This window comes from Sceloporus occidentalis, unplaced genomic scaffold (genome assembly GCF_023333645.1).
Source record: "Sceloporus occidentalis isolate IW3139 unplaced genomic scaffold, rSceOcc1.0.p SCAF_3, whole genome shotgun sequence".
Classification (NCBI taxonomy): Eukaryota; Metazoa; Chordata; class Lepidosauria; order Squamata; family Phrynosomatidae; genus Sceloporus; species Sceloporus occidentalis.
Genome location: NW_028316983.1, coordinates 86,300,252 through 86,325,596, shown reverse-complemented (window position 1 = coordinate 86,325,596; position 25,345 = coordinate 86,300,252). Strand labels below are relative to the sequence as shown.

The window sequence follows — 25,345 nt, the reverse complement described above, 5'->3', positions numbered from 1 at the left end:
TAAAAATTGATTCTGATTGATACCTACATTTCTCACTAAGTCTATTTTTTTAGTTCTTTTACTTTCTTTAAAAAGAAAATGTACCTCTAAAAGTTCATCTCCTATGCGCATTCTTCCATCTTTCCCTGCAGGGCCATCTGGACTGATACCAACAATAAAGATGCTCATGCGGGACCTATCCTTGTTACCAGCAAGGCTGAGTCCCAGTCCATTTTTTTCTTTCTCAAGCTCAATAATGTGCAACTCCCCAGGCAGATCTGCATATCTTTGCCGGATTTTCTCTAAAAAATAAAGAAAGAAATATAACACATATATTCATAGGACATGATTTCTCATGTATCATACAGGTTTGTTGCATTTTGGTTCCTGGATTAGTCATAACTTCCCCATACCATGTTCCTTCAGTTTTTTTGTTTATACAAAAACAGAAATTGTCTTCTGTCCATGGAACTGGTGTGGCCCATGGCCAATCCTGGGAACTGAAAATTGGCCCTGGAACCTCCACCCTCTGACATATACTAATGGCATACCCATTATCCACATTTCATCAATTATATAGCCAAAACAACATCATCTACAACCATATGGCCCTCAATCTGCCTTGTAAACCATACAACAGAAGGGGGGAAACCGCACAATTTCTGTATCACTTACAAGGATTAGACACAAAAGAGGTGCATCACGCAAATTATTTGTTTCATTAAGTAACCACTGGAAATTATCTTGTAACAGAGATATCTAATTGTTACACTGGTACAACCTGGTTATAGGGTAGCCAGATGACTTTGATCCAGCTGACAACACCAGATTCAAAAGGCTCACAAGAAAGTGAAGCAACCATTTTTACACTAGAAAACTTTATAAATTTTATTCTCATATACTTGGAATGGACAGGAATGATGTTAACCTTCTGTGTCTTTTACCCAAACAGCCATATTTGGAAGAATGCCAAAGGCATAAACTAAGAAGATGTAATTTTCCTGCCAGATAGGAGTGTTTTGGAGTCCTTTTGGCAAAATGCTAAAAGGACAGGGAGAATGCAGAACTACTCAACAGCTTCTTTGTCTCATTCTTTTCATAGAAGGAAAACAGTGCAGGGAAAAACAGAGCAGAACATGCAGTAGATGAATTGCAGCACAGAACAGATAAAGAAGTAGTACAGGAATACCCGGCTATTCTAAATGAGTTCAAGTCTCCAAAGACAAATGAACTATATCCAGGAGTATTGAAAGAACTGGCAGAGGTTGTTGTTGTTGTTGCTGTTGTTGTTATTATTATTGTTATTATTATTTATACCCCGCCTTTTCCCGAGGGAATCAAGGTGGGTTACAGAACGAAATACTATAAAATATAAGGTACTCAGAACCACTGGCAAAAATCTTTGCAAACCCCTGATCAACAGAAGATATCCCAGCAGATTGGAGGAGGACAAATGTTGTCCTCATCTACAAAAACAGAGAGGTCCTAAACAATTATCCGCCAGACAGCCTGACATTAGTGCCAGGAAAGATTCTAGAGAAGATCATTAACCACTCTGTAAACATTTAGAAAGAAATGTCACAATCTCTAAAGTCAACATGGGTTTCTCAAAAACAAGTCATGCCAGACTAATTTTATTTCCTTTTTTGACAGAGTTAGAAGCTTGGTAGATGAAAGGAACACTGTGGATGTAGCATATCTTGATTTCAGCCAGACCTTTGACAAGGTCCCCATGAATGTCCTCATGAATATCCTCATGACATTATGCAAACAAGCTAGTAAAAAGTGAGCTAGACAATGCAACTGTTAGGTGTATTTGTAATTGGTTGACTGACTCAACAATGGCTCTTCTTCATTCTGGAGAGAAGTGACCTAAAGCAAACTCCTTCTCTAAGAGCCAATCCATATGCAGTGCAATTTGCACCATTCAAGTCAAAAACAACAAGATATCCACAGGTTTAGTACAAACTGTCTTAGAAAAATACATTTTGAGAAGGAATCCAAAAACAAAATGCAGAGAAGGCACCTTTATTTTCCATGGTCCTGTAGTTGGGAGAGTATTTACATCTCCACTGAGTTCTTTTGAAGGCTCCTGAAGAAGGCCTTTCTCATTGTGGCTTTTTAAACACTGAATAAACAGTTGACCATCCCAGAGCATGTGGAGCTTGTCTCCTCATTGTTTTTTGCTTTTCTATGTGCTTCTTAGTTCTCTTTTCACTCGTTTTTAGGGCAATCCAAAAGCACCCATGAACAGCATATGATGAAAACAACTAATGCAATCAAAGAAATGAAATGAGTATATGTAATGGGATGTACAGCATCACTATTACAACTACCATTCCTCTGAGAGACTGTGTTTCCAGTACAATGTTATCTATGATAGTGAATGTTTCTATAGCAACAGTAGAGAAGAGAAACTATCAAATTAAAGACAAATAAATAACACTGTCACAGCATAGGAGACTGGGCATCCAAAACTTAAGTCTACATTTACAACCTGAAATCAACACAAGTTACTAGTCTACATACATTCATACCTAGAGAAATAAAAAATAATGGCCTTTAAAATCAAAAATAAGAATTTTTCATTACTTAATACGTATAACTCCGTATCACTTATGTGTTTATTATGAACACAAGAAATGTGGATGAGTGTTTGTGTGTCAAAAACCATTGCAGTAGTAGATGTATTTGTTATTCTCCTATTGCAAACAAAAACCTTTATGCCAGTAGGATAGTAATCACCTAGTATGTTTACAGAGGAAGCAAGATTTGAAAAGAGAATTTCCAGCTTACAGCTTTTTATGTAGCTTTGATGTTTTAGCAGCTCAGGAGAGCTACAAAGCTTAGTATCCTTTTAAATTTCATGCTCTACATGTTACAATAAGACAATACAGCATTATGGCTTTGGGATTCTATTAAATAACCTTTCAGGGAGCCCAGTGGCTATAATTGCAAAGAGATCCGGAATTTCTACCAGTTCCATAATCTCTGATGCTAAGATTTCTGTAGGTAGAACTATCTGTGAGGTTCTACATAAGTACAGCTCTTGGTAAGTAGAGCCATCAGCTGTTGATTCAAGCAATAGATCTTAAAACCTGTCACACTGACAGCTGACATTTTAGTGATGCGCATCAGTGGGAGGAGCTAGGGAGGCCCATGTGGGGAAGGAGTAAAGAGGACTCGTGTTCCCCTCCCCACCACAAGACAGGAGAATTAAGGTAGGGTTGTGCGTGTGTAACAAGAAGCCACACTGTGTTAAAACTAAGACTGAAAGAGGCAAAGTGGGTTTGACTGTAGATATCACTTTGATACCACTTTAATTGTAATGGATCACATTCATCAGTATCCTGGAGTTTGTGCTTCAGTGAGGTACTTAGAATTCTCTAATTGAGTTCCTTACTGAATTCCCTTGAACTACAGTAGAGACTATGTACCACACCAAATTACACATCCCAAGATTGGGATGGCCATCTGTCGGGTATGCTTTGATTGAGATTTCCTGCATAGCAGGGAGTTGGACTGGATGGTCCTTGTGGTCTCTTCCAACTCTACGATTCTATGATTCTCCTGGGACTTCTAACTGCTGAGATTTCTTTAACAGCATAATCGCAACCTGATGAGTGCTTGCTGGGCTATCTGAAAGTTCTCAGATAATCAATTGCCACTTTTTCCCCAAAGCTTTGGGAAGGAGAATGGATTGCAGAATTATGTGTATAAGTGATCTAGAGACTATTTTCTTTATGTAAAAGATCCAAGTATATATTAGGCATATGGTTCTATTGGGCACATTGACATGCTCTTGATCGATACTTAGGTCCCTTCCATCTGAATTACAGATGGCACACTCGTGACACCAGTAAATGCTGTACTTTGTTGAATGATAAAGTAATTGTGAATGATAATGTAACTGCATTATTCCCTTACATATAATCTATCCTCTCTATTTCATTTTTTTCTCTTGGGCTAAGGGAAATTGGTTGAAGACCAACATTAAGAATCCTGTTAGAGGCCAGTGTAAAATAAACCAGTTACCGTAACTTGCCAACATATTAACTGAAAAGTCTGAGAGGGTCCAGGTACAAAGTTTTCTACTTAGAAAATGATTCAAGAATGTAGTGTTGTAGAATGCAGGCATTGGCATTCTAATCTGCACTAACAAAAATGAGAATGCAGACACAATGAGCAAATAGAAGCCTAAGAAAACCTTCGTTGTGAAACTATTTCACAGGGAAAGGTCCCAAGTAAATTTCATATCCTCCAACACTCCATAGAGGAAAATCAGGACACATGTGGCCAAACAACCTCAGAGTATGTTCAATATGGCAAAGGTTATTAATGAGAAACAAAGCACAAACGAGGAGAAATTCCAGCAGTTTGTTTTTGCCTGAGCTTACGGGGAAGGGCAAGATTTCCTCCTCTACTTTTCCTTACCTCTGCTGAGTTAAGGGCAAGGTATTTTTGCACTTTTGTAGCAACTGAAGTGGGCAGAGAGGGAAAGTAGGAGAAAGAGAGAAAAACGAAAACATTTTAAAAGCAGATGAAAAAGAGGGATGTCAGAGGATTAATCAGGACTATTGCATCCAATTCAGGGCAGTTAAAGGGTATGACACTCATTTTCATTGGGACTGAGTCAATGTGGCACTGAACACAAGATGACCAAAAACAAAATCTAGATTTGCTCATTCATTTAACCATTATTACTTAACATTTTATGTACTGCTGAGAATGCAGTATATAAGCATAAATGATGAAAAATTGATAAGCACTGGTCTCATGGATCACACTAATTATGTATCAGGTTTAGCAGTGCTTAGAAGAGACTGCTGAAATAAACAGGACAAGTCATGATCCTTACCATTTCCTTCTTTTCCCTTTTATTATGGACATTTTAAGAAAACATTGTTCTTAACCTCTCTATCAAGCCTGAGCTCATTCTGTGCTTTAGCTTTTCTGACTTCTGACCCTACACATGCTAGCTATTTGTCTGAATTCCTCTTTGGTGATTTCCCCTTTTCCGTTTCTTTTACATGTCCCTTTTAAAATGTAGCTCATTAAAAAGGTTCTTTGGTCATCCATCCCAGTTTCTTGACACCTGTCATTTTTCCTCCTTATTGAAACTGTTTGAAATTATGACTTCAATATCTGCTTTTTGAGAAACTCCCATCCATCCTGAACTCCCTTCCCTTTTACTATTCCTGATCAGAGGATCATACCCAGTATTTCCCCAAGTTTACTGAAATCAGCTTTACAAAAGTCTAAAATGTGTGTCTGACTATGCCTGGCTTCTCCTTTCCACTGTATAACAAAACTCCAGGAGTACATGATCACTCCCACCTAAGGATCCCACCACTTGCACCCCATTAACCAAGTCATCCTTGTTGTTTAGGATCAGATTTAAAATAGCTGATCCCTTGTTTCCTCTTCTTTGGCCATTCATCCTGGATGAAATTGTCTTCCAGGCAAGTGAGGAATTCGCTAGACCTTAAAGTTTTAGCCGAGTTTGATTTCCAGCAACTATCAGGATCGTTGAAGTCACTCATCACTACTACATCTCTCCTTTCTGAGTGTGTGGCCATCTGTTCTAGAAAGGCATCATTCAATTCCTCGGTTTAACTTGGGGGTCTGTAGTAGACTCCAACAATAGCATCCCTGTTGTTTCCTTTGCCTTTTTTATTTAGATGCTCTCCACCTGGATTCCAGGATTCAAGACCTGGGTCTCATCACAGGTGTAAAGATCCTTAACATATGATGCTATATACCTTCTCTTTTCCTGTTTGGCCTATTTCCCTTAAAAAGGTTATAACTCCATCCTTTAATTTCTGTCCAGCATTCAGCTGCACGCATTATCACATCCACCCACCGCTCTGACCATATCTCTCCTTTGCTGGCATCCCTTCACTGGCTCCCCCTCCCTTTCCGCATTCAGTATAAGCTCCTGCTGTCCACGTTTAAAGCCCTCCATGGGCTGGCCCCTCCTTACTTATCAGACCTTCTTTCTCCTCACCTTCCCACCAGGGCCCTCCGTTCTGGTAGTCAAGGTCTGCTGTCCCAGCCCAGGATTTCCTCTGCCCCATCTCAGATTCGCCCCTTTTCACTTGCTACCCCTCACTCCTGGAACCTTCTTCCCCCACAAGCAAGAGCCATCACTTCTTTAACCAGCTTCAAAACGGAGTTGAAGACCGTCCTGTTCAGAGATGAGTTCCCAGGCATAATTGTTGCTTGCCTCCCTGGATGAAGATTAACCATCCATTATGAAGCCAAGCCCTCCCTCCAGTCCATCTGCCTTAGTCCAGGCCTTGGAGGTAGAGAGGAACTGCTGGACCTCATCCCCTTCCCCACCACTACTCCCTTCTCCTTTTGTGTGGTGTCTTTTTAGATTGTAAGCAGGGAACCGTCTAATTAAAAAGACTGTATGTACAGGGCTGTGTAAATTTACAGCGCTTTATAAATAAAGGTTAATAATAATAATAATAATAATAATAATAATAATAATAATACCTCTCTAATACTACATTCCAATCATGAGACTCATCCCACTAGGTTTTAGTGATGCCATATTATATTTGGATTGTTGTGCTAGGAGTTCAAATTCATCTTGTTTATTTCCTATGATCTGTGCATTAGCGTTGAGACATCAAAGACCATGGGTTTTCCCGACTAGATGCCTATGTAAAGTTTTCCCCCTCCCACTATTGGCTTCTTGCACTATTGGCTTTGTTCTCTCTATAAGCATTAGACTACTATCTCCAGCCCTTAATGAACTTCTGCTTTCCAGAATTCTGTCTCCTTCCCCCACATAACTCAGTTTAAAGCCCTGCAGATCAAATTTTTGAGACTGTTGGCAAAAACATTTCTGTCAACATCCTTTACCCTTACCCCTCCCACATGAAACCACAAACCATAATCCAAGAATCCAAATTGTTCTTAGTGGCATCATCTGTGGAGCTAGGATTCACCTGCACTATTTCCCTTTCTTAGACTATGCCCTTCAACTGGGAGATCAGATGACAAGTTGTGCATCCAGCTCTTTCAGCTTCCTATGCACAGCCTTGTGATCCTTTATGGTATTCTGAAGGCTATGTCTTGCAGTATTATTGATTCCTACATGGACCAAAAGGAAAGCGTAATGGTCAGTAGTCTTGACAAGTCATCAGTCTCACTGTCACATCATGGATCCCCACCCCCACCCCCAGGGAGACAACACACCTCCCATTACAACTTGTCAGGCTGACAAACCACTGTTTTTGTACCCTTCAGCAAGGAGTCCTCCGCAACTACTATCTGCCTTCTTTGGGGCTTAACAGTGGCTTTGCTCTGTACTGATTCTAACAAAGTCTACTGCACTTTTCCTGAGGACTGTCCCTGCTGCTCTCCCTCATAATCCCTGATAAGGGAAAGAGCTTCAAATCAATTCTGTAGCTGCAAGCTCACAGAACAATCCATGGTTTCCCTACTTCTGTGTGTGAAATTACTCCATCTACCTGCTGTGTATGTGAAGTGCCCTCCTCTGTAGAAACGTCCTGTGTGTGTTCCCCATCCAGGACCATCCATTCCGTTCTGTCCAGGAAAACCTCTTGATCCCTAATATGCTGAAGTATCACTACTCAGGCCTCCAGCTGCTGGACCTTCTCTTCCAACAGGGTTACCAACTTGCACTTGGTGCAGGCGAAGTTACCTACATCCATAGGCAAGAAGATAAACATCCTACAACTGTTGCAGGTGAATGCAGCATCTACCTCACTGTCCATATTCAGAAGATTTAAGTAGCACTGAAACAGGACTCTGGGCTTCTCTCTCAAACTCCCCCATTAAACACCCTTGCAATATACCCATTTTCCAAGCCTGTTGACCAAGCTCTGTTACCAAACTCCAGAGACTGGGGTTAGAGCTATATAGAAAGTTCCCAGGTGCTAGCTCCTTCTTATCATTATAATCTTTTCCAATGAGTCACATCTCAGGAAATGTACAAAATATGAAAGCCTTAGTTTCTCAAATCTAGTGAGAATTCAGGCTTGATATGTTTTAAGACCCATTCATCTGTCCTTTTGGCAGCCCATGCTATCTGTAGAACTCTTCTCTAGAATTCACAGTAATCTCCTTCAATATTCTCCCACTATTTTAGAGAGAGACTGTATCTTATATCTTAAGGTTGTACCTACACAATCAATGCAACGTTAGTTACTTTAATAAATGTCAGAGTAGTCTAGTATTTCTTGATAGTGTTCTAAAATCTGGAATCCTTTATTGCAACATCTAACAAAAACATTTATTGCAACATCAAAGATGCTGAGAGATACAGAGACACACTGCATGGCATTCACACTGTTTCATATATTATTACTTTTCTGTAACTATTAAAGTATTTCTATTTCTATTGCATGTTGAATTCAAATGACAATGGATTGGATGACAATGGATTGGTGTCTCATAACACATCAAGACAATATCCCTGTTAATATTTGAGTGTGGTCACATGTAAAGGCAAATGTCAATAGTGCAAGAAGTCTTCATTTCCATGATGTATTGTATCTCCATTATAAATTCCCTAGACATCCTTGTATTTCTGAGATACAAAGTGCATCTTCAGAACCACAGTGTTTTCAACAAGCAATATATTTTACAATGTTTTACAGGTATATGTCAACATGTACAATTGTGGTCTGGAAAATTTACTGGTGCATGTTTAGACATTTTATTTGAACATATCCTGATTCTGATGGCAGAATTTTGGATGGCAACCAGGATATTATATTTCATATATTGTTTGATAGATTTCCTGAGCCTGTTGTTTTTAAACCAGATGATAAGGCAGAACTAGACTCCAGAGCCAGACTTCCTGAGGCAGATATTCAGTGCAGAGGCTTAGGTAGTCCCTAGCTGAAGGGGGAAGGGCTTTCCTACCCTATCACATTTCTGTGTGCTCTGTCAATCTGCCTTTGGGTTCCAGCAGTTGCCTGAAAGCTGCATGTATTGACAAAGCACTGAGGTAAAATACCAGATGACTAGAAAATCACAGAAGGGAGCAATACAGATTGGCTCAGAACTGAACTCTGCTATTACCTGCTGCCCAGAGACACATTCATTACATACTGCTGATTTAAATGGAATTCACATATACACATGCTGAGTTGTTCCCTGCCTCCCCCACCCTCTTTTCAATTAATGTTCATTTTAGCTGGAGCTAATGCAACTAATTTAGAGTAACAGGGAGGGCTTGACTTCAATGGGGTGCACCTCTCACCAGTGCTTAGATTAGATATTTTTTGCAAATCAAGTCTATCCTTTAAATGAAAGCATCAGAGTGTAAATGAATCCCAGTGCTGTCATGATGTTAGCTGTGCAGTCAACATACAAATATCCTCTGAGTTTTCATGCTGATTTTGCCTGACAGTTGGGTAATTTGGTTGAGTCTGCATCTTCATATGAATCTCAGATGATCGTTTTGTAGAAGTATTTACTGCTTAAACAAATGTATTTCAGAGATATTTCCAACCCCACCTTTCTTATTTTTATTACATTCCCCCTCCCCTCACCAACTAGTATAATTTTTCAGAGTTCTATTTAAACACTGGGAAGGCAGCTAGCATCTGTTTTTACAAAGGATTCTATTATCTACATTCATTACCTGGTACTTTAGTCATTCTGTTTTTATTGCATTACAAAAAGGATATTGAATATGTTGTTTTGTTTTGAGCTAATAGAGCCATTTTAATATCCAGTTACTAATATAGCTTAGGGAAAACATCAGTTTACAGAGCATCATATTTTGGCATATTTTCAGTATGTTCATTTTGGAATATATTCATCTCTCTCACTGGCAAAATGGCTTTGCCTCTGAAACTACCAAATGCTAGAAAATCTGTTTCATACCATCAAACTGACCTGATTTGGCAAGTACAGTTCCAATTATATCCATAATCACAAAAAGTCAACATGGGTTTCAAAGAAACAAATCATGCCAGACAAACCTGATCTCTTTTTTTTGATAAAATTGCCAGCTTGGTAGATAAAGGGAAGGCTGTTGATATAGTATATCTTGATTTCAGTAAGGCCTTTGACAAGGTCCCCCATGACAGTCTTGCAAACAAGCTTGTAAAATGTGGGTTGGACAATGCAACTGTTAAATGGATTAGTAATTGGTTGACCATCTGAACCCAAAGGGTGCTCAGCAGTGGCTCCTCTTCATTTTGGAGAGAAGTGTCCAGTGAGGTGCCACACGGTTCTGTCCTGTGCCCAGGGCTATTCAACATCTTCATCAATGACTTGGATGACAGAATTGGGGGTATACTTATCAAATTTTCAGATGACACCAAATTAGGAGGAATAGCTAATACCCCAGAGGAAAGGATCAAAATTCAAAATGACCTGAATAGACTAGAAAGCTGGGCCAAAGCTAACAAAATGAAATTCAACACGGAGAAATGTAAGGTACTGCACTTAGGAAGGAAAAATGAAATGCACAAATATAGGATGGGTGACACCTGGTTGAATGAGACTACGTGTGAAAGGGATCTAGGAGTCCAAGAAGACCACAAGTTGAACATGAGTGAACAGTGTGATGCGGCAGCTAAAAAGGCCAATGCTATTTTAGGCTGCATCAATAGAAGTATAGTGTCTAGATCAAGAGAAGTAATAGTGCCACTGTATTCTGCTTTGGTCAGGCCCCACCTAGAATATTGTGTCCAGTTCTGGGAGCCACAATTCAGAAAGGACATTGAGAAACTGGAGCGTGTCCAAAGGAGGGCGACAAAAATGGTGAAGGGTCTGGAAACCATGCCCTATGAGGAACGACTTAGGGAGCTGGGGATGTTTAGCCTGGAGAAGAGAAGGTTAAGAGGTGATATGATAGCCCTGTTTAAATATTTGAAAGGATGTCATATTGAGGAGGGAGCAAGCTTGTTTTCTGCTGCTCCAGAGAACAGGACCTGGAACAATGGATGCAAGCTACAGGAAAAGAGATTCCACCTGAACATTAGGAGGAACTTCCTGACAGTAAGGGCTGTTCGACAGTGGAATGCACTTCCTCGGAAGGTGATAGAGTCTCCTTCCTTGGAGGTCTTTAAACAGAGGCTGGATGGCCATCTGTCAGGGATGCTTTGATTTGGATTTCCTGCATGGCAGGGGGTTGGACTGGATGGCCCTAGTGGTCTCTTCCAACTCTACGATTCTATGATTCTATGATTCTAAGACCACAAGTTGAACATGAGTCAATAGTGCGATGTGACAGCTAACAAGGCCAATGCAATTTTAGGCTGCATCAATAGAAGTATAGTGTCTAGATCAAGGGAAGTAACATTGCCACTCTATTCTGCTCTGGTAAGGCCCCACCTGGAATATTGTGTCCAGTTCTGGGCACCACATTTTAAAAAGGATTTGGAGAAACTGGAACGTGTCCAAAGGAGGGCAACTAAAATGGTGAAGGGTCTAGAAACCATGCCCTATGAGAAACGACTTAGGGAGCTGGGGATGTTTAGCCTGGAGAAGAGACGGTTAAGAGGTGATATGATAGCCCCTTTTAAACATTTGAAGGGATATCATATTGAGGAGGGAGCAAGCTTTTTTTTGATAAAATTGCCAGCTCTGGTAAGGCCCCACCTGGAATATTGTGTCCAATTCTGGGCACCACATTTTAAAAAGGATGTGGAGAAACTGGAACGTGTCTAAAATGGTGAAGGGTATAGAAACCATGCCCTATGAGGAATGACTCTGCTGCTCCAGAGACTAGGACCCAGAGCAATGGATGCAAACTACAGGAAAAGAGATTCCACATCAACATTAGGAGGAACTTCCTGACAGTAAGGGCTGTTTGACAGTGGAGCACACTCCCTTGGAGAGTAATGGAGTCTCCTTCCTTAAAGGTCTTTAAACAGAGGCTGGATGGCCATCTGTCGGGGATGCTTTGATTGAGATTTCCTGCATGGCAAGGGGTTGGACTGGATGGCCCTTGTGGTCTCTTCCAACTCTACGATTCTATGGTGCGTTACAGAGCGCACAAGAAGGGTGCTCGTCGCCGCCGGCGGTTGCTGTGTCCGTGAACTGCAGCGGCCAAACCACGCGGTTCCCAGACACAGCCAAAAAGAAGCGCCGAAATGGTGCTTCTTTCTGCACCCTGGAAGTAACGCCGCGAGGCGCTAGTTGCGCACTCGCAGCTTCACTTCCGCCATGTGACGTCCGGATGCTACGCGTCAAAAATGGCGGCGCCCGTGTGGAAGTGACACCCCTTTCTAACCCTAGTATGGACCCAGTCCTTACTATAGGCCCGTATGTAACGGGCCTATGATTCTCTGTCATCCCACTTTCTCCGCAGCATTTAAAATGTCTCAGTTTCTTTCTACTCTTCCCACTTTCTCCTTTGTTTCTCCTCTCAGCTGTCCCCAACAAATTGAGTTAAACATGCAAATACTACTTTGCATGCCATTAATTTAGCATGAGAGAGAGGTGAGGATGGGGTGCCCTGCCCTGTAGGCTCAGAAAAAAGAAACTGCTTCAGCATCTTCTAGCTTGTCTGTCCTTCAAAAATAATATTTGCCCTCTTGACCACACTCTGTATTTGCTTGGTCACACATGTCCCAGTTTTCATCTGTGAAATATTGCAAGGTATGTCAGACTGCTCCAAGCATTACTGCTTCCTTAACCTTTCCAGGCTCTCAAAAGTTCACAAACGATTTAAAAAAATGTTGCTGTTCATACCAGCTGGTGAAGAATGCATTCTTTATTGTTATTAAGCACCAATCAAACATACATGGTATCTTACTTGCAGTACCTAGAGCTCTAGCTATCAATGGGACCCCCCTCCCCACTATATTGTTTTGTTAAAATTTAGTTTATCATAATTAGCATTTAAGGGGGGGAAATGCAAAAGTCCTCTAACTAAGAAGAAAACTGCACCAAGCCTATGCAACCAGAGTTAAATCCCCAGTTGCAGAGTGGGGGAAATGCAAGGAATTCATTTGATCTGGTATCACCAATACAGCCTTACTTCATGCTCTTCATTCAATATTTATCCACTTCAAAGTGTGGGTTGCATGCACAATTAGGGCACCAATCATGCACATCAAACAATTCATATCTTTCTTACTTTCACTTCTTCAAAATATGCACAGTCCCTTGAAAGCTAATCATAGGGCTATGAAGTTAGTGCATCTAATTTACTGATTATAGCTTACAAGACCCTAAATGAAGCAGAGTAAAAAGCTGCAATTTAACAAATTGAGGTTTAGAAATTTCTTGCCACTGAAACAATGAGCAACTACACTATTAATCTTTCTCAATAGCTCCAATGATTTTTAATAGAATCATACAGAAACAGAATTCAAAAATCTTTTTTTGGTAACTAGTAAAAGAAAAGATAACATATAGTTTTATCTCCCCTCTGCCAAAGTGTTTCTCTCTCATGAGTAGAACAAAGAATATTCAGTAAGTTAGAATTGACAGTATAATGTAACCACTTAACATCTGTAAAAAATGCTCCTGATTTGTTCACGATTGCTTCCAAGTTATAAGACATACAGCGATTCCAATCCCTGCTCTGTCCCCCCCCCCCCAAACAAACAAACAAAAACCTATGATGGTCATGCCTAGCTTATCAATATTACAAAGCCTTATGAAATGCTTTGTTAAAAGAGAAGTTAAGAACTTGATTTCGACTTTCATCATCTTTATACATTTTCAGGACTATCACTCTCAACATGGTGCTTGTTTTCACCATACATCTCCTGAACTTGTGCATCAGAAGAAACAGGGTAAGGCGGAAGTTGTGTGGCTGTTAAAAATAATAATTGAATCTTTTAATCATTTTTATCAGGTACTCAAGCTAGAGAGCATTACCATGAGTCTTAACTGAACAAAGTAATGCATTGGGTTGACTGCATAAGGCCCTCATGCTGAGCCAGTTTTTGCAGCCCCCCATTCCTCAAAAACCTCATCTTTGGCATGGGGAGCATTTTTTTTTTAAGGCTAGGGACATTGAGAGATGGTTTGTCTCTGCCTTCCTCTGAAATATTGCCTACAAATGACCTTGATTATCTTCCAAAGTCAGAGACAATCTGATGCCTTCAGGGTATTTAGACCCCCATATAGTTGGTAAAAGCATAAAAGGGAGGAAGAGGAGGGGAGGGAGGAGAAAAAATGTAGCAGCATCTTTAAGACCAACTGGTTTTTATTTTAGCATGAGCTTTCATGTATATAAATCCACTTCTTCAGATGAAGTACCAAGTGATATCCAGGCTTCAGGAGAGAAAACATATTTAGACTCTTGCAGGAGTGGGGTAGAATGTAATAAGATCCTGGACATTACTCTATACTGCATCTGAAGAAATGGGTTTATATCCAAGAAAAAACATGTTAAGATAAAAATCAGCTAGTCTTAAAGGTGCTTCTACATTCCTTCTTTTCTCCCCCTTCCCTCTTTTCCTCTTTATTTATGCTGCAAAGGACTAATACAACTACTGCTTTGACAACTACTACAATGGAAGAGATACTTTAAAACCAGTCATTCCTTTCACAGGGTTTCACATGTGGGTTCTGGGGAAGGGACCCCAGAGATTCTCCTAGACTTTCCTGTGTTTGATTCTGAACTATAAAATTATTAATCCTTTCTTTCCTCTGCATATCCAGTTACTTGCTAGCTACATGAAGAGAATTCTTAAATGTTCAGTCTCTTCTCTGACACAGCTTTAGAGAAACTGTCTTTTAAAACCCCAAACTGCTTATATTGTAAAAACTTCAAAAAGATTTTGGAAACAGGCCTTGACCTATGTGGGACTGTGGCATTTCAGTACTTCAAAAGGCTTATTTTTCCTCTGAGAATGTTATGCTCAGAGGGTGGCATGGATGGATGCAAGCTGTGGGTAGCCCCCACTCACCTGTCAAACTGATATTAGAAGCTTCAATCCAGCATTTCACCTTCTAAGGGTGCAACACCACACACACACCAACTCCATCCAGTTTAGCTTCAAACAATACCTAACCTGGAACTTCCAGTCACTTTTTGTTTGTTTGTTTGTTTATTATGGCAGTCTGTGTGGGCCAGTGGAAGAAAATTGGCTCCTGGGACCATTGCAATTGCTCGCCCTGATACATGCTATGCTTTCAGGTTGAGAGAGACTGGAGAAAGACAGGGAACACAGAAAGGTGTTTCTTGCATGTCTGCCTTGCTGCGTCTTGCTGCTGCTGAGCTGATAAGGCACAAATGTTTTGGGTAGATTAGGAAGGAAACAGTACACTGATTGTTGATCACCATTCTGACAGAGCTGATTAAACATAAGCAAAGAATGAAGACATTTTTTCGTTGATAAAATCCTGCATTAATATTAAAAGTACTACCAAGGGCACAACTGAGCTGTGAGCAACAGCAAGAGATAGAAGGGGCAAGCCTGAAAGAGGGTTCAAATGCTCTACAAAGGCAAAACAAGCAAGCAAACAAACAAAAATGCCCCAAATAAAAGAAAGAAAACCATGTATATGATTACTCCAGTTAATCATAACTCTGCATATAAAGAATGCAGAAATAATGAGATATTTTATTGGCCCAACTAATATTTTCATAAGGTAATGACATGTGAAGAAAACCATAATGTAAGTTTATGTAGTGAGAGAATAAAAGCCATACAATACGAGATTGTATTTTGTTTTAATTGACGGTTTAAGCAATCTTGAAGGCCCAGTGAGAAGCAATGAGATGAGATTTAAAGATATTTATAAAATAAAGGGATTCATTCAACACAAAAGCTTGCATTATCTTTAAGCTACCAACCATTACAACTAATTGCTGCATGTGATTGTGTAGAGAAAAAATAAACTCCAGAATATGCTGCACTACATGATAAATTGTTCATCTTCTAAATGCAATAGAGCTGCAGAAGCTATTTAAATGGTAGGCCATGCCTTGTGTTTAATTTTGGATTTTGGAATTCATTCTGATGGCTTTTGCTGAGGGCAGCATGCAAACACCTGCCAACATTTGAAACACAAAATGAGAGATAAATCCCTCAACAATGCTGAGGGAACAGCTGATAAGAGCTAAGCAGTATATTTCAATATTTGTCTTCCAAAATGCAGCCTAAACAAAAAAAACACATAGTATTTCATATAGCCACTATTTAAGCTCGCTCTCTGTCTTAATGATCAAATTCAAGCTGTATGTATCTTGGACTCGGAACATTCTGCTTTCCAAATGCATATTAGATAGATCTTCAAGCTCAAGGAGCTGTGATGGAAGAGATATAGAAATCTGATTGTCACTATGGATGACTAGACTGCTAAAGGTAAGAGCTGTTCATCTCTCCATTTTCCTAACTCTTAAAGTTTAAATTCTCTTAAATTTTATATCTTGATGGAAAAGTTTGTTACTGGCTAAGTTTGGGCACCAGCAAAGTTCCATAATAAATTAATTTGGAAATTTTAATGCAACACATAACCTCACTTCTAGGTGCAAACCACCCTTTTTCATCCTTTCATGCTTTATCATTAAATGTGGCTTCTCTTAAAACAAAAATTCATACTTGTGACCAAACAGCTAACATGTCAATAAATCCCTACTCTTGGGCAGGTCTCAGATTCTTATGAATAAGAAAAGAAAGCACATTATAATCATAATAAAAAAATAAGGCGAAACAAGCAGAAAAGAGTGTTCCCAAAATAACAAAATATACATACTCAAAAAGGAAGAATTATGGTGGACATGCATCTAATTATTTATCCCTGAATATAGATACTGAATTAATAGAATAATATAAGTATAATATACGAAGCTTCAATCTGTTCAGTTAATCTACTCTAGTTGGCACTAATAATTGAGTTAGGAATTTTACTCTTTTGGAAACCATTCACTTTCCACGTTTTGCTTACTCAGTAAAAATAATCATCCTAACAAGACCATATGAAAAATTAAGCCATTCAAACATGTTTTGTCATCCATGTTAAAGGTGGAAATATTTCAAATTTCAGTCACACCAACATAAAAATGGCTCCTTGGTCCTGTTTAAGGGCAGCCGAGTATATGATACCCAACAATGAACACAGGCTAGGAGACATGTCTTCTGCCCTATACCCAACTCCTCTTTTCCAAGATAGGAACCAACTTTATATAACATCCACCCAGCATCTTGTAAGATCTTTAGAAAAATCTTGTTCTCATGAAATTTGAGTAATGACCTTAGGTTTCAGAAATCTCTGTGCTTCCTTTGTGCTAAAACAATACGGTCTTTCCTTCATAGAGCAAAGGGACCCTCCCAAGCTTTGGCCCAAATTGATCAAAGCTTTGAGGAGAGTTTCTTTATTCATATGATCTTTTATTCATTCCATTCCTTTGGCCCCAGTTAAGCTACAGCTTTCAGTCCTATGAAAGTTGGCAAACTAGGGCAAAAACAGAGAGGGAAGGAAATATCCTAATACTAGAACCCAGAGACATCCAACAGATGAAAGCAAGTACTTCTTCACTAAGTATATTGTTAAACTATGAAATGTTCTCAAGTTGTGCTAATAGCCTCCAACTCAGCGAAGATTAGACAAAAGTCATGTTGGCTTCAGAGCAGGAAAAGGAGATGGAAGAGAGGCATTGCAGTTCCTGAGAAAGGCAGAAGCTTTAGTGTCTGGCTCAGACCATCCTCTGCAGATGGAAGGCTGCGACGAAAGGCTGCGAACAAGGCATCAAGTAAAGCATATCTGTTCAACTAAATACTGCCTGGGATCAGGGCATTGGTTGAGCATGCTGCCTTAACAAGAAGGTTACTTCCCCCAGTCAAGTTTCTGAAAGCAACTTCAGTTCTGTTCTTGGTGGCTGACCTGGGTTCAATTTGAGAGAAAGGCAGCATATCAATAAAATAATTAAAGAAGTGTGTTGACTCCCCAGGTCACTGTTTTTGATTTATAGCTCTCTTGACCTTGGACAGTTTTGATACCAGAGACCTCTAGCTTCCTTGGACCCTGACTTTGGATTTCTGAATTCTTGTTTGATGTTGAGAGCAGAACAAACAGAGTCTCAGAAGCAATAGAGGGATATTGCTGAAATGTCCTCATTATGTCCTTCCTACAGAAACCTAGTTGCCCTTTATGAGAAAAATGGATGCTAGACTTGATGGCCTTTGGTCTGAACCAGTTCTTGGAAAAATTGCTCTTTTGCATTACAACTCTTACAGTTCTCTACTGTAAGCTTTGGAAGTTGCAATCCAATAAAATGACTTTTCAAAGACAGCACTGCTGTTCTTGTATAAATATTGAAAAAATGCTAACAAATTTTGATACATCATTGAAATATATTTTGATATATATTTGAAAGATATTTTACACTATTACTAGCATCCATCCACCTTCCTTTCAGAATTACAAAGAACTAAATTAAAAAAGAATTAGGATAAATTAACATAATCTGTTTTAAACCAGAATGTTAGAGTAGTTTTGGGAACTGCCTCTTAAAACAGACACACAAAACAACCCCTCACCCACAGCTGCCCCTCCACATCACCTCTGTAAATTACAACAGTTGCAACAGAATCTATCTAAGAATACACTAACGAGATTATCACACGGAGGAGGGAGGGAAGAATCCTTCTGCCGTTGCTATTGGGGGAAAGAATATTGCACCCCTGTGCACTTACCCCACTCTTATCCCATTGGTAAACAGTAATGGACTCGTCACTAGGTAATAATGTGGTTTCCATTAATACTCAATGATACACCCATTACTGTTTACTGACAAGATAAGAATGGGATAAGCACACGGGGGTGTGATAATCTTCCCCCCGATCATGTGAACGAAACAATTTAATGACGGGAGGAGGATGCTTGCCTACCATGTGATAATCTCCTAAACCCCAAAGCTTTGTAAACAACCCAGTACGAAAACACTATAGGTCAGATGTGCTCATTTACAAAGCTTTCCTCTTCAGGATAAATAGGAAATATAAATTTCTTGTCTCAAAAATAGTTCTTTCCCCAAAAAAGGTTATGTTTCTTTTCAATATATGGGACATACCTTAACAGTCTTTTCTTATTAATGTGTTAATTAAGGAGGAGAAACTTTAGCTTCAGGTACACTATAATGATATTTAACTTCAGTTAGGATCAGCAAATTTGACAAGAAGCACACACCTCAAATTTTCTTTGGAAATCCCTGTGTGTCTTGGCAAGCAAGACATAGCACTAAGAATACATGAAAGGAATAGAGGCTATAAGAAAAAGCAAGCAATACCAAATAAAATGGGCCCACTAATTAGTTTTTGATTGCAGGATAGACTGGTCTTAGAAAGAGAAACACACGCAAACTGCTCTAGGAAATTAAAGAAAATTATTCTATTATGATTCCATTGACTTTTGGATTCTAGCTTTTTGCAGTTACTTGCCACAACATAAAGCTGCAATCCTATAAATATTGAAATCAGGGAGTTTAGTTCAGAGTAGGCATAAAAAGTAGCCCTAAAAATGAAGCTTCCGGTTCAGATCAACTGCAGATGAGAACCTGTATTTAGCACTTATTGGCTTGCCCAAAAGAGAATCAGTATTAACCAAGTATAAAATTGGGCAGACTAAAAATGATTAGAAAACTGAAAGTACTTGTGGGAGAAGAGTCAAATGTTTTCATATGCTTCAAGGAGCATCCCCCTATTTTTGTCAGTTTGGGAGTAGCATTCAAAAGGAGATATAAGTATTCACAGACAGCTAAAAGGGAACACATCCCTACTGCATAATCAAGCAGTGAGACAATTCAGTCACTTCAGGATGGCAAACATCTAGCTGAGTGCACACTGGAACTTAAAGCTCAGAAACCTTATTGATGTGACTACAGCTGGCTGCAACTTTATAGTATGGGAAATATGCATTCAATGACATCACAGCAGACCCAACTATCTAGTTCCATGATGTCGTAATGTTTACTAAGTGATCCCTTATTGACTGGGATAGTGTAATGGAACACAACAGATTAAATTGCACTGGGTACCAATACACATGCAGTCTGAATTCTAGTAATATCCAGTCAGTCTTGGATGATACCAATTATCTAGACCCATTTCAAATTGGCTTTAGAGCAGGATACAGAGTTTAGACTGCTATAGTTGCCTTAGTGGAGGATCTTTGCCTAAGCATTGACAAGGGAATTGTGTCCCTGTTGGTGCTTTTGGACTTCTCGGTGACATTCGATACCATCGACCATGGTATCCTTATGGAACGCCTGGGGGATTTGGGAATTCGAGGCACTGTGCTTCAATGGTTCCACTCCTATCTCTTGGGCAGGTTCCAGATGGTGGTGCTTGGAGACAGCTGCTCCGCAAAAAAGGAGCTGTTATATGATATACCACAAGGTGCCAGTCTATCTCCAATGCTATTCAACATCTACATGAAATTGTTGGGAGAGATCATCCAGAGTCATGAGGCGTGGTGCTAATAGTATGCTGATGACACCCGAATATATTTCTCCATGCCTTGGACAGTATGCTTCCTTTGAATGAATGCCCGAAGAAGGTAATGGACTAGATAAGGTTTAAAAAAATGAAGATGAATCCAGACAAAACAGAGGTGCTTACTGTCAAAGATCCTAATCTGGGTTTGGAGGTATGTCAACCAGTCCTGGTTTGGGTTACACTCCTCCTGAAAGATTGTGTTCACAGCTTGAGGGTGCTTCTGGATCCGTTGCTTCAAATGATGGCTCAGATAGATGTGATAGCCAGGAGTGCTTACTATCAGCTTCAGCTGATATGCTAGCTGTGCCCATATCTAGAGCTGGAGGGTCTAAAGATGGTAGTGCATGTGCTGGTAACCTCAAGGCTGGACTTCTGAAGTGCGTTGTACATTGGGTTACCTCTGTACCATGTCTGGAAACTTCAGCTAGTTCAAAACATGGCAACCAGATTTATTACTGGGACATCCAGGAGTGATCACATTGAACCAGTATTAAAATCACTGCACTTGTCAGCCAGAGGACTTTTTCTTCAGCTGCCCCTAGACTGACCTGCCAGAAGAGATTTGACAGATGAATACACTGCTTGAATTCAAACAACATTAAAAACCAGTCTCTTCCAGCAGGCATGCCCAGATAATTTTTAAATTGTGAATTTTAAAGGATGAATTTTAAATGTGGACCGTTTTAATATGTGTATATCTTGTCCTTTTAAATTGTATGCATGTCCTTTCAAATTGATGTATATTTTAACTCTTGTGTTTTAACTGATGTGGTTTCATAGGAAATTGCTGCTCCCTAAATGATTCAGGGGCGCTGGAGATGAGGGGATGATTCCCTGCTGTTTGGGAAGTGCATCAGGCTCTCATACATGCACACTTCTCTGACGTTTTACTGGCATTTTACCAGTGGTGGTGGGGGGATTGTATATAACTGCATTATTGTTATCTCTGTATATCTGTACTATTTTAATTGTTGGAAGCCGCTTTGATTGTTTCTTACAAATAAGCAGGATATAAATAAAAGTTGTATTTATTTTTATTATTTTATGGTAAACGCTGGTATAAAAATCTTCAACAACAACACAAACAACAATTTAAAGCCCTAAATGGTCTGGGACCTCAATGCATGAGAAAGCAACTCTCCCTATACATTCATGTCCGAGAATGGAGGTCTGTTGGAATTCTCCTTTTTGTCCCATCGAAAGAGGCAATACATTGTGTGAGGGCATGGGAGACGTCATGAGAGATGGCATTCTCTGTTGTGGTACCTGAGATTTGGAAAATCCTCCTTTTAAATATCCACCTAGTGCCAACACTGGTATTATTCCAGCACTAAGTCAAATCATGTGTTTTCATTAAAGCCTTTAGAGGCCAATTTAATCTATCCTATTTGCACATGTGCTATGGTATGCATTATTATAATTGGTTTTATCTGGTTTGAAATTGTCTGGGTTTCAATGATAAATTATTTTATATATATCTTTTATATTTTAAAATTATTATTATCGTTATTTACTTTCCTACACTGATTTTATTGTATGCTGCTGTGAGATCCTCAGATACATGGCAGTATAAGGCAGAGCCAGTGTAGCGTAGTAGGTAGGTAGTAATTTCAAAAGAACTTTTGTCTCTCTCCTCTCTTCATACTTTGTCAGCAGCTACAAATGAGTGAAGATAGTTGATAGATGACATACATGCCCAACTAAATTATATAGAATTAACAGAGATGTTTCAAATTGTGCTGGAAAGGTTGGTAACGTAAAAGCTCACTGGATGATAGGTACTTATGATGCCCCAAAGAGAAAGCTTTTTGTAAAGAAATAATAGAGTGGTTGAGTGTTATGCCCAATCAAGCCATTCACTTGAGAGAGATATTATCACTCTACTCCATCTCTGACAATAAGAAGGGTTTACATAAAAAGTCTTATCTCCCTATCATTAGGAACTATCTGGATAGAAGCCATACATTTTAGAAACATCCTCCAAGACCTTTCATTGAAAGATTCAGACTATTGCTTTGTCAAATAAATATATAACCTTCTGTTTCTGACTGGCCAAAAGAGAGATAAAGGAAGAAACTTAGCAGAGATCTGGTTATCATTTCCTTTCCATATTATGGATTTGACATCAATACATGGGCCAATGACATATCAAGTAGAGTTTTGGAACCATACTTTTGAATATCCAAGCCCACAACTGAAAACAGATCTAAGAGCATTGTTTGTATCTGTTGTAAACCTACTTATCCTAATTTATCTGATGCTTAAAGTTGTGATGCTTGATTGTATTAATTTTATGAACTGTAAGATGGGAAGGTGTATTATCTAAAATCTCAAATTAAAGAATTAAAAACTAAATGAACAGGAAATTTGGGGTGCCAAAAGACATGGGGATATGCAAAAGTGATGGCAGTTTTGAAATATAGATACATAACAACCTATTTTAAATGTTAAAGAATAATCCAATACAGTAATACTTCCTAACAGCTGCATTTTCTACTGAATTAAAAAAAACAACTATTACCGTCTGTTAACCTTCCATGAAGGACGCACAGCTATGCATCTTTCCCCAAAGAAAACACACAGACTTTCATCTGTAGCAGCCACCATACAGTGGATTTCTTTTAAATATTTATGCTATCTTTCAAATGAAAATATTTCAGAATGACTTCTGCAATTGTGGTGCCAAAATAGAATGAGAAACTGCTCTGTACACCCTTTAATCAGTTACTTATGCAAAACTGGGAGCAGACTCACCTGCAGTTCTTAATATCACTCATACTTTCTTAATAAGACATCCAAGGACATGAAAGCATAGTAAAATTATTCTGACTAAAATGAGTGGTTGAAGCAGTGCTATGTTATTACTTGGCAGTGGCAAGTCTGCATTCTTGTTTTATATCTTAACAAGAGTTATCAAGTCACCAGCTAATTTGTCCTCTTAGGATCCCTGTATGCTTGTTCCAATACAATATACCTCTACTTCCTGAAATATCTGTATGCCTTTAAAGAGATTAGGGTTACTTTTATGGATTTTCTACACAGGCAATGGTAAATGTAGACAGGCAACATGCAGCACAGTTAAAAGGGGCACTGCTTAGCAATGGCAACAATTTCCCTTATGCATATATACAAATAATAATAATAATAATAATAATAATAATTTATTTATTTATAGCCTGCCCATTCACATAGAATCAGGGTCACCAACCTCAGTGGTGGAGATTTAAGTGTCCCTGAAGTTTTGAAGAGTTCCTACGTTCTTTACAAGAGCAACAATATAATGACTTGCTGCCATTGTGAACCCACCAAACTCAACAAAATCTTTTAAGCTATCCTAAATTGTTTAAAGAATGCACAATCATTAGGAAGCATGCCACTTCCACACGAAAAAGTAATAACTATGTTTATAAAATCTTATATAATATGTACCTTAACTGACATTACAGTTCTTTCAAGTATTATTTCCTTGTTTCTTTTTTAAAATAATAACCACCTCAGCTGCATTCACTCCCTTTTAACAAATTCCATAGGCTGAAAGCAATAAAAAAAAAAAAAATCAAACTATGTATTTCTGTATTTCTCATATGTCATGGGATGGCAGGAAAATCCAATACTTCTGATCCTTATAGCCTTCATGCAGGGCCAGTTTTGATGCTTACAGGAGTCACACTGGTTGGTTACATAATTTAGAGGTGAAATCTGCAGGACCTATGGTGAGTACTCAGGCAAAAGAGGATTTTACTTTTCTGTGGATGCTTTTCAGTGTGGCATGTGACAGAATCCAGCTAGAAAAACAGACATTTGTCACACAAGATTGGTGCTCACCTACTGCAGTGGTGTGAGAATAAGCAGCATTGCTCAAAGACATAAAATGCATTGTGGGAAGCAATCAGATGCAATGGTTTGTTATTACATGAAAAGTGGCATGCATATAGGAATGTGCATGGATGATTTGATGGCATCACCTCTCCCTTTCCTTTGTTTACAAAGAGAATGAACTGGAAACTTTTATTTGTCTCCATATATGTCTCTCAGAGCTTGGAAATGGATAACCTTTGCAATGAGCTACTACTTGTAGAGGGGTAGATGCAATGAGGACATGATAAACTTATCTTTCAGAATGAATGCAACAAGTGTTGTATTAATCCTAAGAATTTGATGTAGTGGTTTGAATGCTGGACTACATCTCTGGGGATCAGGGTTCAATTCCCTGTTCAATCATGGAAACCCACTGAGTGACCTTGGGTGAGTCATACACTCTCAACTTCAGAAAATCTTGTGATAGGTTTGCCTTAGGGTTGCCATAAGTCAGAAACAGCTTGAACGCACACAAAAAAGAAAGAAAGAAAGAAAGAAAGAAAGAAAGAAAGAAAGAGCAATTTATTGATGCAAACATGTTTTTCCTAGCAACTCCCTCAGGGACGTAGCCAAGGGGGGGGATCTTGGGGTCCAGACCCCCCCCCTTCCATTAGAAAAATGAATGGTGTGTGCTGCTGCACCGATGCACCCAAGCCCCATTATAATGGTGGCACTTAGTCTGGACCCCTCCCTTCCTAAAATCCTGGCTACGTCTCTGACTCCCTCCCTATAGTACTCTGTTGCTGCTGCTGTTGTTATATACTTTCAAGTGGACTCCAACTTATAGTGACTCTATTGTAGGATTTTCTTGGCAAATTTGTTCAGAATAGGTTGGTACTGCTTTCCTCTCAGGCTGAGACTTGCCCAAGGTCACCCAGTGGGTTTCCATGGCTGAACAGGGATTTGAACCTTAATCTCCTGGGGTCCTTGTCAGAAACTCAAGCCACTGCACCATGCTAGTTCTCATCCAACCCTGTACCTACTTGCAAAGGCACATATTATGATCAACATACCCTGTAGAAAGGTGTAATCATTTGGTGAGACATGAAAAGCTGAATGGAATGGGGAGATTGAAGGAATATAGTAGGGCTGCCTCTATACACAAAAGT

The 25,345-nt window shown here is 39.3% G+C and overlaps 1 protein-coding gene across 8 annotated transcripts in view; it reads right to left on the bottom strand.

The window, feature by feature from the left end:
* PATJ (PATJ crumbs cell polarity complex component) overlaps nucleotides 1-25,345 on the bottom strand; it is a 210,028-nt gene that overhangs the window by 83,335 nt on the left and 101,348 nt on the right. For all 8 annotated transcript variants that reach the window (XM_089515294.1, XM_089515299.1, XM_089515296.1 and 5 more), the window contains exon 28: nucleotides 85-281. In XM_089515294.1, the coding sequence (XP_089371420.1) occupies nucleotides 85-281 (197 nt within the window). The remainder of the gene's footprint in view (nucleotides 1-84; nucleotides 282-25,345) is intronic.